General features: G+C 47.3%; 3 protein-coding genes across 3 annotated transcripts; 1 reads left to right on the top strand and 2 right to left on the bottom strand.

The window, feature by feature from the left end:
* Window positions 1–992: 992 nt before the first annotated feature.
* On the bottom strand, window positions 993–3,956 carry vac14 (vac14 homolog (S. cerevisiae)). Its single transcript, XM_040189851.2, has one exon. It carries the CDS (start codon window positions 3,954–3,956, stop codon window positions 1,620–1,622), a length of 2,337 nt encoding a protein of 778 aa, XP_040045785.1. The 3' UTR covers window positions 993–1,619.
* On the top strand, window positions 3,685–6,469 carry LOC120827181 (uncharacterized). The gene is made up of 4 exons (XM_040189864.2): window positions 3,685–4,484; window positions 4,599–4,702; window positions 5,197–5,299; window positions 5,410–6,469. The coding sequence occupies exons 1-4, from the start codon at window positions 4,241–4,243 to the stop codon at window positions 6,222–6,224; spliced, it is 1,266 nt and encodes a 421-aa protein (XP_040045798.2). The 5' UTR covers window positions 3,685–4,240; the 3' UTR covers window positions 6,225–6,469.
* Window positions 6,470–7,577: 1,108 nt separating this feature from the next.
* Window positions 7,578–12,303, bottom strand: LOC120827183 (uncharacterized). The gene is made up of 8 exons (XM_040189866.2): window positions 11,878–12,303; window positions 11,662–11,761; window positions 11,474–11,576; window positions 10,555–11,241; window positions 8,968–9,258; window positions 8,562–8,686; window positions 8,361–8,466; window positions 7,578–8,270 (listed from the first exon to the last, which is right to left on the bottom strand). The coding sequence occupies exons 1-8, from the start codon at window positions 12,162–12,164 to the stop codon at window positions 7,657–7,659; spliced, it is 2,313 nt and encodes a 770-aa protein (XP_040045800.2). The 5' UTR covers window positions 12,165–12,303; the 3' UTR covers window positions 7,578–7,656.
* Between the last annotated feature and the right edge of the window lie 6 nt (window positions 12,304–12,309).

The raw sequence follows: 12,309 nt of genomic DNA, 5'->3' as shown, positions 1-12,309 counted from the left end.
TTGTATGCTGAACTTTCACACAGGCATTCACAGAAATAATGAGGCTGATGTTTTGCTTGTGGGAGTTCTAATTAGTTAAACAGAAGTTTTCTTCTCTGTATAGGTTTTCTATTTCCAATTTCACAAGTGACTGATTGAATGATCATTCTTCATGTTGAAGTAAGTAAGCTTAACGTTATGATCCTTCTGTGAATTCTGTGATTCCGGCCTGTTATGTGGCACGTAGATCAGACAAGCTCAGGATGAAAGTCGCTTTCCACGTGCTCTATATTATTCACATGGAAGTCGATGGCTCTCTTTGAAGTAGAGGGGACACTGTTTAGTCCCCTGTTGTGTCCAGAAGTTCTCCAACCAACCGCAAAAGATCACAATTGATGCAGCAGAGGACCACTGATGGCAGAAATACGCCCCCCCCCCACACAGCAGGAATATTCAGCCTGACTTGAGACGTCAACCTCATCCCCATCAGCATTAATGCAGCACTGATGGGGAACTGCACAATAAAACCAGTATTCCCTCAGAAAGGACAGTATGTGCCATTGTTGTCAAACCGCATATGGGCCTGATGTCAGAGAGAAAGAGACCTGGCTGCTCTAGTTTCAGCATGAATGCACTTGATCAAGTTTTAAACCAAGGAACTAAAATACTAGGGAATAATACAGGAACTCTTGAAAAGTTGATTTAGATCTTCAAATGTGAGTTTAATGGTTTATGTTGGGTACTTAAGGAAAAGGGGGGGGGGTTAAGTTATGTATGTATTTAGTTGTCAGTACCATTCAAATTCATTTATTGTGAACCTTCATTTTCTGAATGTTAAGTTCATGATCACAGGAGAAACCTATGGGCAAAGTTATCATGCATTTACACAAATTAAAGCTAAATTGATTTAATAAAGAACAGAGCTGGATGTAAAAGACTTTAGCGGTACCAGTAATATATTGTCTAAGTACTTCTGACATTACGTTTATGGACGAAGGAAAAATAAATACATCTTTAATTCACATGGTCCACTTTATTGATTTTCACATAGAATATTAAGTATGCATCCGTACAAGGAGAAATACAGATTTACTGAAGAATAAAAAATAAATGGAATTAAAAGCAGAAGGTGTGTGACATTTTTGATCAGCTAACAACAAAAATGAAACACAATAACATGGTCCTCCCCGGAATTAATGCAAGTCAAATCAGCCAAGCCTCCAACTCTAAAACTTTAATCTCAGTTGAGCCGGAGAACACGCAACACGTGAGATTGGTTGTCTGGCTGAGGAGAGATTAAGGCAAGACGTGGAAATAAAATGTTATACAAAGCAAATGTTATTTAACATTGAAATGTCTCGGCTTCACCTGAACATTTAACTTAAAACATTAAAAAATAAAAATAAATTATCACCACCACCAGTTATAAAGTAAAAGATTGTATGTATCATAATTTGAAGAGTTTAAATATGTTTATTTTTTCAAATGTTTTCGCCCGGTAAAACAGTTATCTACAAACAAGTCCTTGTTTGTTAACAGTGCTCTGATACGTTTTTATCATATTTAATACTTTTTGGCTTCAACATTAATCGAATATTTTCCAGTCCTCGAGGACCTGAGGTCACCGTGGCACAGTAACTTCACATCAGCTTCCGGTCGGGGTGATCAGAAGCCCGCCCAGAGCGTTGGTGTCGGACCTCCAGGTGTTTGCACTGAACACGGTCGAAATGCTGCAGCAGCTCGTTGTAATCCATCGGAGAGTGAGAGGCACGTTTGGAGACTTGCCGTTTGGAGTCCATGTGCTTGGACTCGTCCACAGTCCTCATGAGCTCCGGGTTGGGGACGCACCGCAAGCGGTGGGACAGCAGCTGGAAGGCCTGGCTCTGCGGCAGCAGCATCAGCAGGCCGTACAGCGCCTTTATCAGGTAGGGGTTGTTCTCCACATCCAGGAGCTGCAGCCGCAGGTACGTGAAAATGGGGCTTTCTATCAGCTGCACCAGCTTGTCAACCTCCATCAGGAAGTCTACCGTCACCTCCAGGTCCCCGAACCTCTGGATGAGATCGTAGGCGTGTTTGTAGTTCTGCGTGAGGAAGCAGAGCGACACGGTGGCCACGGGGTTGTGGCACCAGGAGCGATACAGGCAGCAAAACAGGGCACAGCTCTCCTGAGAGTGCAGGTCCTTCAGCTGGTTGCGTAACTGGAAGAGCTCAGCCGAGGTGAGCAGGATGGTGTTGAGCGTCTGAACCATGGTGGAGGCGAATTTGAGGTCCTCCTCCTTCAGCAGGATGTCCGCCATGGAGTGGAAGATATTCTCTGCGTGGAGCAACAGACAGAGCTGCCGGATGATGAAGGCTCCTCTGACCTCCAGTAGCTTCCTCTCCAGACAGAAGCGTTTCAGCAGGTTGATCATGAACTTGTAAAAATAGGAGTTCATACTGGGGGTGGACGGGGACGAGTCCCCCGTTTTGGAGCCCGGGACCTTGAGCTCCAGTTTGCCGTCAGCGCTGTCGCAGGACCCGGCTAGGTCCGTTTGGCCGGCCGGAGACGACGCTATCTCGGCCAACACCTCCAGATCTTTCAGTATCACCTCATCCGACTCGTCCGACAGGGTTTTCAGCAGCATGGGAAACAGGCCGTCGGTGTGGCGGAACATTTTTCGCGGCGTCTTGATGTAAAGGTGGTAGAGCCATTTGAGCACAGCGATGCGGGTCATCATGCCAGTGGAGGAGTCGTGGAGGTGCCGGTCCAACACCTGGACGATGCCGTCCAGGTCCAGCGTTACCTGAGGCCTGTCGGCGCTAGCTGGAGTGAAGAAGCTGATGTTACTGAAACCGACAGATTCCTGCGATGCGTTCAACATGTCGTTGCTGTCCGCCTCCGTCACGGGCCGGCCATCGTCCTTGGACGGCGACCCCGTGCCTCCACTTTTCTCCTCATCCTCTTCCTCGTCATCCTCGGGAGTCACAAGCTTCATCAGACTGTGATTACAGGCACTGGCCGCTTCTTTGGTGTTCTTCTTCCGGTCGTCGTAGGAAAGGCAGGGCAGCACCGCGGTTAGGATGCCAGAGGAGTAGGGGAGAACCACTCTGCCCGCAAGCTGGATGAACTCTCTCATCCAGGTCATGGCCGTCAGCTGGATCAGGTCGTTCGTGAGCTTCGTCTCGTCCGCGACCTGGCAGTGGATGACCAGGACGTTGGCCATCTCAGCAAATTTCACACTGGAAGGGGTCTTTTTAATCTCCTTCAGGAACTCTCCAAGCACCACCTCGCACGTTCTGCGGATCTCCTTGCTGTTGTCCCCCAGGATCTGGAAGAGCCCGTCCAGGATCTCGGGGAGGTAGTCCAGCAGGTGGATGTCCGGAACGGACTCCAGAACGTGGATCCAGGAGATGATAAACTGCCGCGCATATTGATTATTGGAGTAGATCCTCTCTCTCAGCAGGGGGACAAACGCCACTAGGTCAAACTTGTTACTCTCCGTCACAATGTCTTTCAGGAGTCTGTCCAGGAGTTCGGATCCGCTTTTCACGTTGGGGTCCGGGTCTGCAGAAAGCTTGCTGAGACCGTCAAAGAGCAGGTTGAAGTGGGGCAGCACAGCGCCCCTGGCGACCTTGACTATATTATAGAGGGCCTCGCATGCGTAGTACCGCAGACGGCTGTCCGAGTCATTGAAGCAAGTGAGCACCGGCTCAATAAGTTCCTTCAGATACAGACCGGAGTCCTTGCCGAGGGCGATGGAGCAAGCCGCCAGTCCGATGAGACCCCCCTTCCGGCTGTGGGGGTGCTGGGAAAGCGCAAACTCCGAGGCCAGGATCTGGATGACATGTCTGATCTGAGTGGAGTTGTTCTGAGCCACAAACTCCCGCACCAGTTTCTCGATTTCTAGAGCTGCGACTTTCCTCTTCTCGTACAGTTTGTCATTCAGAGCTCGGACGATGTTCGGCGTCAGAGGTGAAAAGTCCTTCTCCGTGTTCATGTTCGTCGCTGTTGTCGCTGCGGATCGCGGCTACTGAACGCGTGCGTTGATTTGCGGGGAAAGAAGTATGCGTGGATGATCATTAAATCGAGGGGAAAACACATCGGTTTCACCGAAGATAGAGGAAGAGAGAGAGAGAGCAGCTGACCGGCTGCATCCGCCGGAAACGCGTCACCGTGGCAACAGTTATTTAGTTCCCGCTCCGCGAGGAACCTGTTAGCGCAAGTTAGCTTCCTCCGCTAGCCGCGCGCGCAGCTAACGCTACAAAAAAAAACCCAAAACAAATGTCCGTACCACTTTTTCGCGTCGAAGACACCATGGCGAGCCGCCGCTCCTTCCACTTGAAACTGTCCTCCATCATGGAGGCGATGGCCAGGTCCGCCCTGAGGCACGTCTGCGACCTGGTGGACGAAGAAGTGTCCGAGCTCCGGCTGGGCTTAACGCGGCTGACGGCTTCCAATTCCGCCCTGGTAGAGAAAGTCAAATGTCTGGAGTGCGAGTTGCAGACTGCCAGGAGCGAACTGTCCGGTTTGTGTCAAAGTTATCGGAGCGTAAGGTGCTCAAACTGAGACGGGAGGGGAGGGCAGGGGAGGGATGGGGGGGCGCTACTAATGTGTGTTGTACCGTTTGACTTTTCCTCAGTGTCTGCGTCGCCCTCCATAGAAGGGGTCTTCGGGAAAGATTGGTGTATGGATCTGTGGAAAGGAGGAGAGGAACGCTCGCCCCCTCCGCGGCCCTCCGAGGAGGTCAGGAGATGTTTCCAGAGCTCTGCTTTTGATCCGTGTATCGTGCAGAAGAGCAGGTTTACATGTGAAGTCTAAAACATGTTCTTTAAGTTGCGTCACAACAAGGGTTTCATCCATCGATGCTTTTTATTGTCACGGTTTTTTTGGGACAAAATGTATCATAAAAGTTAATAAATCCTACTCTTACAGAAAAGATGACCATCCCAAAGCCCAACACGATGTTTTCACATTTTTTCTGCAACCACCAATCCAAAACCCAAAGCTAAGCTAATTTAGAAAACCGTAATGAAGACTCTGAGGAACAGGACCCACAGAAGGTTTTACATTTTTCGTTGACGCAGATGAATTAATCCATCATATGAAATTGTGTCCATTTCCCACCGATCGTCCACTCGTCTATTCATTTCAGGACTGGTCCACTAAAGTATCTCATTTAAAACGTTGCTGGATTTAATGTTACTGTAATATTTAGACCGTTTTTATTTTTTTTGCAGTTTGTGCTGCCCGAGCAGATGAGTGCGTCTCAGATCAAAGAGGAGATGGAGCATGTGGAGGATGCCGCTGGGAGCTGCCAGCACGAAACACTTGGCACAGAAGGTGAGTGAAGGAGGGGTTGGTATGAGGAAATGGTTGACTCAACAGATTTAAGCAGCTTTCCGTGATTTTTTTTTTTTTAAGTGTTTAATTTGGATTTTTGTATCCAACAGAGCACGAAGAAAGCCCGGCTGAGGAACCAGAGCCGATTGCAGTCTGCTTGCAGTCTACTTCCAGCCGCTCAGCGGATCAGGACGAGGAACAGGTCTTGTGCGCAGGGGGTATTGAAGAACCGACAACTGGGCTGATGTCTGTCGCTGACACAGAGCGGGCCTTCAGCATTTACACCATTCCGAAGGAAGATGATTATGACAAGGATGAGGCTGTACCATTTGTTGAAGAAAGTCAACAAGCGGCAATGCTGGAGGCTGCATGTAGGACCAGGCACGTCAAACAGGACACGGTACCTTCTAACAACTTTGAAAACGGCACGGCTCGGGATTCCCTCGAGGACTTCAATATGCTTAATGTGGAAACCCCCCCGGACCCAAGCAAAGAAAAGTTCCAATGTAAATTATGCAGCATAACCTTCTTCCACAAGCGCACTCTAACCCAACACATGAAGTACCACAAGTCATTATCTTGCAAAATTTGCGCGCAACAATTCTCTCAAAAGTCCAAGTTAAAGTCTCACCGTTGCTCGGACGTGATTTCCACTCAGAGATTCGGCAAATCGTGTCCGCTGTGCGGGAAGATTTTTCAAAACGCATCGGCGCTGAGGCTTCACTCTGTTGTCCACACCGGGGAGAAATCGCATAGGTGCGGCATATGTGGGAAAGGGTTCACCCAGAAAGGCAATCTGAATTGTCACCTCCGTCTCCATACTGGAGAGAAACCATTTCGCTGTGTTAAATGTGGGAAGACATTCACGCAAAAGGTCCACCTCAACTACCATTTAATATATTACGGGCATGGCGAGATCCTGTAGCTACGCTTAAAACCTGTGCAACAACGGCTTCATTTAAATGCAACGTCATGTGCTACTTCTCACACCAGTGTTGGGGCAGTTAATGTCATATTTTTCAAGAAGTTTATTCAACCTTTATTTGAATTGATGTCTTTGTTTGTTCAAACCTGAAAAGAATCAGTGTTTATCAGTTTTGTCTGCAGTGCTATAAAATGTTTTAGTTTCCTCATCTGTCCTTACAATAAAACACGTTTGTTTTTATTCGACTTTTATTTGATAAGTCTCCTTTTTTAAAGTTGAACATGTCTTTGTTTGATCTAACCTGAAATAATCTGTTTTTTCTGTGCTGTGTTTTTCTGATGTTTTTACATATTCAACTTTAAGGGCATGCAGCTTTGAGTGAAAAGAGGACATCCAAAATAATAAGTTTCTTTCTTGAGCAGGGATAATTCAATCAGTGGGTCATGGAGGTCCGGTCAAGGGGATCCTGGGACCGGCAAAATAAGTGCGAGAATGACTGTTCAGCACAGAATCAAATGAAATCCCTCAAACAGAAATGGTTCAGATTTAGAAAAAATACCCACCGACATCTGGCGCGACTGTACGTTGACCGCACAACTCATCTTTCTACAATTGTGATGCACTAAATACATTTATTTAAAACAATAACAGCATTCAAACCACAGCCACTTGTGGATCTCACTTGAATATTATGTAACCAACACACATCTACACTTCAAAAAGAGACCTTTCTACTTCCTTTAAATATCACATGTGACGTGGGCATGATTTGAGACACTTATGAGGCTTTGAACAATGAAGAAAAAACCAAGCCAGTTTTACTTCAGCATTGTCGTGAAGAGGTAGTTTTGAAGGTTTTAGCTACGTGTGCAAAACAATGGAGCACGTTTGTATTACTTGAGTAAGTATTTTGGCATTATTAAACCCAGGCCGTTGGTGGCATGAAATATGACACTGAGGTATAATACGTTACCCCAACCATATGACTACATGCGATGTATAAAGTCTAAGTATTTGTCACAACTTGGATGAGCACGTCACATTAAATGCACGAAGAAATGTCTCACCTGATGTATGACACTTATAAACTATATTGTGTAACATACTTAATAAGCTCTTTACGGGCATGGCACATTAATAGAACCCCAAAGCGATAAAACAAACCAAATCCCACTAATTCAAATGGTACACGAGGGGACAGACATTCTGTGTTCCCTCGTTTCGCTTGACAATAAAAGCTAAAAACACGTCAAACTAGGTTTTGCAGGAGCACCATTAAGCATAACTATCTTTGATATAAATAAGAGTACGTCAAACCTACATTTCCTAACCACATTTGAGTTTGCCGTAGCCTATAAGCGGGCGGGCGACCTTGAAGTAGCGGTTTTGGAATCGGTTTTCTTCTCACCCGTGAAACTGGTGGTTGGACGAGTCAGTGGAAACACTGGTGGTGATTTAAACCGTACTTGTACGCGTAACATTTCCCACAGTCCACACAGCTGTAGGGCTTTTCACCCGTGTGTGTTCGAAGATGTATGTTCAGAGAGCTTTTCTGGGAGAAGCTTTTGCCACAGTCCGGGCAGCTGTAGGGCTTCTCTCCGGAGTGCACGCGCTGGTGCAGCTTCAGGTACGTTTTCTGAGCAAACCGCTTGCCGCAAACCGAGCAGCTGAACGGCTTCTCGCCGGAGTGCCGCCTGATGTGGACTTTTAAACTGCTCAGATAGTTGAATATTTTCCCACAGAACAAGCACTCGAAGCGCTTGGTCGGCTTCGCCGGTTTCGACTCGCCGTTGAACTCTTTGGCCGCGCTCGGGTGGATGTGGTTGGCGTAGTTTGAGTATTCGCCGGGGGCCGGGGGGACGTGCGTGTCGTCAACCAGGGCGCTCATGGTCGCGTCGTCTATCAGCTTGTCCATAATTGTCGGCTGTGCGCGTTGCTGCGCTTGACTGTCAGCTGTCATGGGGAAGCTGCTTAATTGCCCAGAGTGAAGCTGCAGCTCGTCAACGGATCTATGAAGCATGCTGTCCTCGTCAAAAATGCCCACAACTGTCAAACGACAACAAATGCAGTTAAATCACAGGAACTGTTGTGGATTGTAATTTTTTCATCTTGTATATTTGTAATCCAAAACTTAACCTTTTCTAGTATCCGGAAGCCTCATCTGCTGGCCGATGGGATGGTCGTCATAGATCTCCTCCTTGACGAAGACGAGGTCGGGTTCGCTCGGCATTAAATCGATCGCCTACCAACAAGACGTGTGACACACAATCTTGTCAGATGGCATTGTGGGCAACAAAAAAAATATGTCTCAATGTTTAAACCACATGGTTTACTGACCTGAACCCCCATGCTGCTCATGGCCGTCTCTTTCCTTTGAGGAGGCATTTTATCTTCCCTCCACAGATCCATGCACCAGTCCTTTCCGAAGACTCCATCGATGGATGGAGCCAGCTGCTGCTGTTCTGGAAGAAGAAGCAGATGTTAATTTGGGAACCCCCTCCCCCTACAGGTGATAATTATATATATATATATATATATATATATATTTTTTTTTTAAGTCTTTAGACTCAATGTGAAAGAGCATAGGGTGCACATCTGCTCCTCGGGACATGAGAGGAGTTGAGGTAGCTGAACTAAAGCTAACTAGCCTGCTGTGACCCCCAACAGATATGAGCGCTGACAGCCAGCCGGTCTGTCTCTCTCTCTCTCTCTCTGTCTCTGTCTCCCCCTCCAGACTTCTGACCTGCGGGGTGCCGCCGGCCGACGTTGTTGACATGAGCGGAGTAAGTCTGCGCCTCCCTCGCTGCTCTCAGCTGCACCTCCAGCAAGTAGCACCTCCTCTTCAGCGCCTCGTTCTCCGACTTGTGCTGGGATATCTCGCTGTGGAGAACGGACGAGCACTCGTCGGCGAGGCTGCCGATTTCGAGCAGAGCCGCCTTGGTTAGCTTGTCCAGGACGGCGGCTAACTGCGCACGAAAACTTCGGTTCGTCGTGTCGCACATCATGTCGGCGGCGAGGCCCGGTTGTTGTCGGAATCACTGCGAGGTTCCTCGGCGGCGGCGGCGGCGTCGCTCCGTTATCGAATTTGCGATGTAGCCGGAGAGACGCTTCGGTGTTGCTCCGCCGCAAGGGATTGTGGGTACCGACGTTTACGAAGGGCACCCGAATGCAGCACGAAGGAGCGGAAGCTGTGCGAGAGAGACGTTTATGGAGCTCGATGAATATTTTAGGTCGCGTTACTGCCGCTGACCCTTTTGTTGAGACACCCCCGGTGAGGTGCATTCACCACCGATTATTTTCTGCCCCCTAGTGGAGACAAATGAGAACTCCATATATATTTTCTGGTTACACGGAATTACTATTACATTATCATTACTGTTATGCATGTTATATGCATGTATAACCCACTGTTAGTTTGGTTACCATACACCCCTATTTCTGATAGAAATAGTATTAATGTAGCTTTTAAACATGAGTGTTGTTATTGCTACTTTCCAGTGGTCACATTGAAGAACTGCAACACAAATGACTCACATTGCAGTGTGATGGTTATTGGTCAAATACCCACAAACTATTATAATTAGCCAGATTACTGACATGACAGCAGACACCGGTCTAACCTCCTGATGTTTACACAGCCATCAATGCAAACAATATAGACTACAAGGAAATCCAACAGATATCATAACATGTTTATTAAAATATATATCTAAAGTACTTTCAACCAATCGTGTTACAACAACGTAATCCTAGTAATCAAGGTTGTAGGGGGGAAAAAAACAGTGTTCTTCGGGCTTTACGGTTCATGTACTGTTTCCAAATCATGTGAGAAGAGAAGAGACACGTTCTAAACACTGGATCTAGGTGTTTGCCATCTTTGGCCCATTTACTCATGCTCCCTAATAAATAAATGTCGTGGCTGTCTCCTTTGTGATCCAGGTGAGGAAGATTACTGCATTGACTCCTGAACACCTCCCCTGAAGTAGTGCCTGCTCAAAGAGACATTTTTTGTTATTTTAGTTGTTGATTGTCAACCCCTTTTCTGCACAGAGTACTGTTTTCTGCCTATAAGGCATCAACAGCAATTAATAAAACAAGATGTATTGATTTGTGCAGGCTTTGGGCTCAGTTTACAATGTTGTGTTTTATACTGTAACCTTTTTATTATTTATACAGTAGCACAACATCAAGGCATAATATAACACATACGTTGACATATATTTCATCCCATCAGGTGATACACACTTAAATCTGGAGCAAAGGTGATATTATTTTGTACAAAATATTTCAATTGAATAGCAGTAGAAGTCACATTTGGTTGCGTTTTTTTAGGTGGTTCCGTTTACAAATGTCCCGCTAAATGTGGGCACGCTAGATTCACTGCCGTACATGCTAAAACTAGGATCTAGATGCACAGCAAGGTGTTTTTTGAGATTGCAGTTCTTGGTAAAGCCCTTGCCACATCTGCTACAAACAAAAGGTTTTTCTCCGGTGTGTGTACGCTGATGCATATCCAGAGTGCATTTCTGAATAAAGCCCTTTCCACAAATAGGACAGCGGTAGGGCTTCTCCCCAGTGTGTGTCCGCTGGTGTGTGTACAAATGTCCTTTTTGAGAGTATCTCTTTCCGCACAGCGTGCACCTGAAGGGTTTCTCCCCTGTGTGGCTCCTCTGGTGTATTTCAAGCTGGCTAAAGCATCTGAAGCTCTTACCACACTGCAAGCAGCCAAACCTCTTTGCAGCAGAGTTCCTCAAGTTGTGAAGTTTCATATTCCTGAGCGCACTTAAGCTTTGGGACGCAACATTTGGAGCCGGGCTTTTCCCAGCCACTTGGTTTGTGTGTGCAGGTGCAAGCTGCGGATTCCACTGCGTTTCCTTCCTCCCATGTCCAGCGAGGGACGAGTGGCTGCTCATGGTCACGAAGCTGTCGGTAAACAGAGGCTGCAGGCGATCCGTGACAGGTTGCCGACACTGCATCCCTTCTGAACTATTCTGGGTTTCTGTGAATGCTTCCCCTCCTGTTGACAGTAAGTGAGTATGTTAGCCTTTTGAATGTTTATTGGTGATACAAAAAAATAAACCCAGCTGGAGGGCCACAAAAGTCTAAATGTGTGTAATTAAGCGTTAATTATTGTAATGGCCGTTTAACAAAAACATCCATTTATTGTGCTGCAAGGTCCATTTTATTACACGAAAAGGGATTGTTGTATGTGTCGTATTCATTGCAGTCAAAGCAAACTTTCTGCTCACTGTTTTCACTTGTCCGTTGTTGTGCACATTCACTGTTATCCACCTCCAACGGCTCTTCCTTTACCACGATGAGTTCTGGCGTCTCCCTCAGCGGGTTTGGCAGCTAGTAAGGGAGCAGAATGTGAATAGAATTAGTTTAAAAAGCAAAGACAAGGTACTAATATGCTGATTGGCGGCGCTGGACTTACCTCGGCTATGGGATGCTCTTCAGCTTGAAGACGATGCCATTTGCTCACATCGGTGGAGGAAGCGGTGCTTTCCCACGGACCTTCACTGGAACGCCACAAACTAGGTTAAACACACGTGGGAGGGTTGTAGCCCACGGCAGAGATGCGATGGAGACGCACTCCCCGGTGGACCACAACCCCCAAACGCAGGTACGCACAGCAATCAACAAAGCCTACCCTTTCATGGAAGGTCTGGTCCTGTCCGGCTGCAGCCCGGAGTCCTCCGAGGCGTCCCCCACCGCCGCCGCGTCCTGCGTCCTGCCCCCCTGCGCCATGTAAAGCAGTTTCTCCATCAGCTGCAGCTTCTCCGTGAGCGAGGTGACTTCGTTCCGCCCGCGAGTTATCTCGATTTTGAGCATCTTCGACTCGATCTCGACCAGTTTGCTTATTTCCAGTACAGCTGTTTTGGATAACGCGTCCATGATGGAGACGAGCTGTGTCTGGAAGGAGAAGACTGTCGACATGTTTCGTCTCCTTGTCGGGGACGCGAAGAGTCCGGTGGACGAAAAGTTAGTCAAAAAGGTGTTGCGTTCACCGCGAAACGTGGTTAACACGTAAAGTAAGAGCTGTGCGAATGTGTGTGCGCAAACGTGCACTCGAGTGTCTCTT

This window comes from Gasterosteus aculeatus, chromosome 11, assembly GCF_964276395.1.
Source record: "Gasterosteus aculeatus chromosome 11, fGasAcu3.hap1.1, whole genome shotgun sequence".
NCBI lineage: Eukaryota > Metazoa > Chordata > Actinopteri > Perciformes > Gasterosteidae > Gasterosteus > Gasterosteus aculeatus.
Note: the sequence above shows the minus strand (reverse complement) of the source record. Positions and strands in the feature narration are given on the sequence as shown.

Coding starts and splice junctions, on each gene's coding strand:
- vac14 (XM_040189851.2), bottom strand. CDS start 3,956: ATGAACACGGAGAAGGACTTTTCACCTCTGACGCCGAACATCGTCCGA.
- LOC120827181 (XM_040189864.2), top strand. CDS start 4,241: ATGTCCGTACCACTTTTTCGCGTCGAAGACACCATGGCGAGCCGCCGC. Junction 4,703..5,196: donor CTCCGCGGCCCTCCGAGGAG/GTCAGGAGATGT, acceptor TTTTTTTTGCAG/TTTGTGCTGCCCGAGCAGAT. Junction 5,300..5,409: donor CGAAACACTTGGCACAGAAG/GTGAGTGAAGGA, acceptor TGTATCCAACAG/AGCACGAAGAAAGCCCGGCT.
- LOC120827183 (XM_040189866.2), bottom strand. CDS start 12,164: ATGTCGACAGTCTTCTCCTTCCAGACACAGCTCGTCTCCATCATGGAC. Junction 11,762..11,877: donor ACCAGACCTTCCATGAAAGG/GTAGGCTTTGTT, acceptor TGTTTAACCTAG/TTTGTGGCGTTCCAGTGAAG. Junction 8,467..8,561: donor TGAGCAGCATGGGGGTTCAG/GTCAGTAAACCA, acceptor TCTTGTTGGTAG/GCGATCGATTTAATGCCGAG.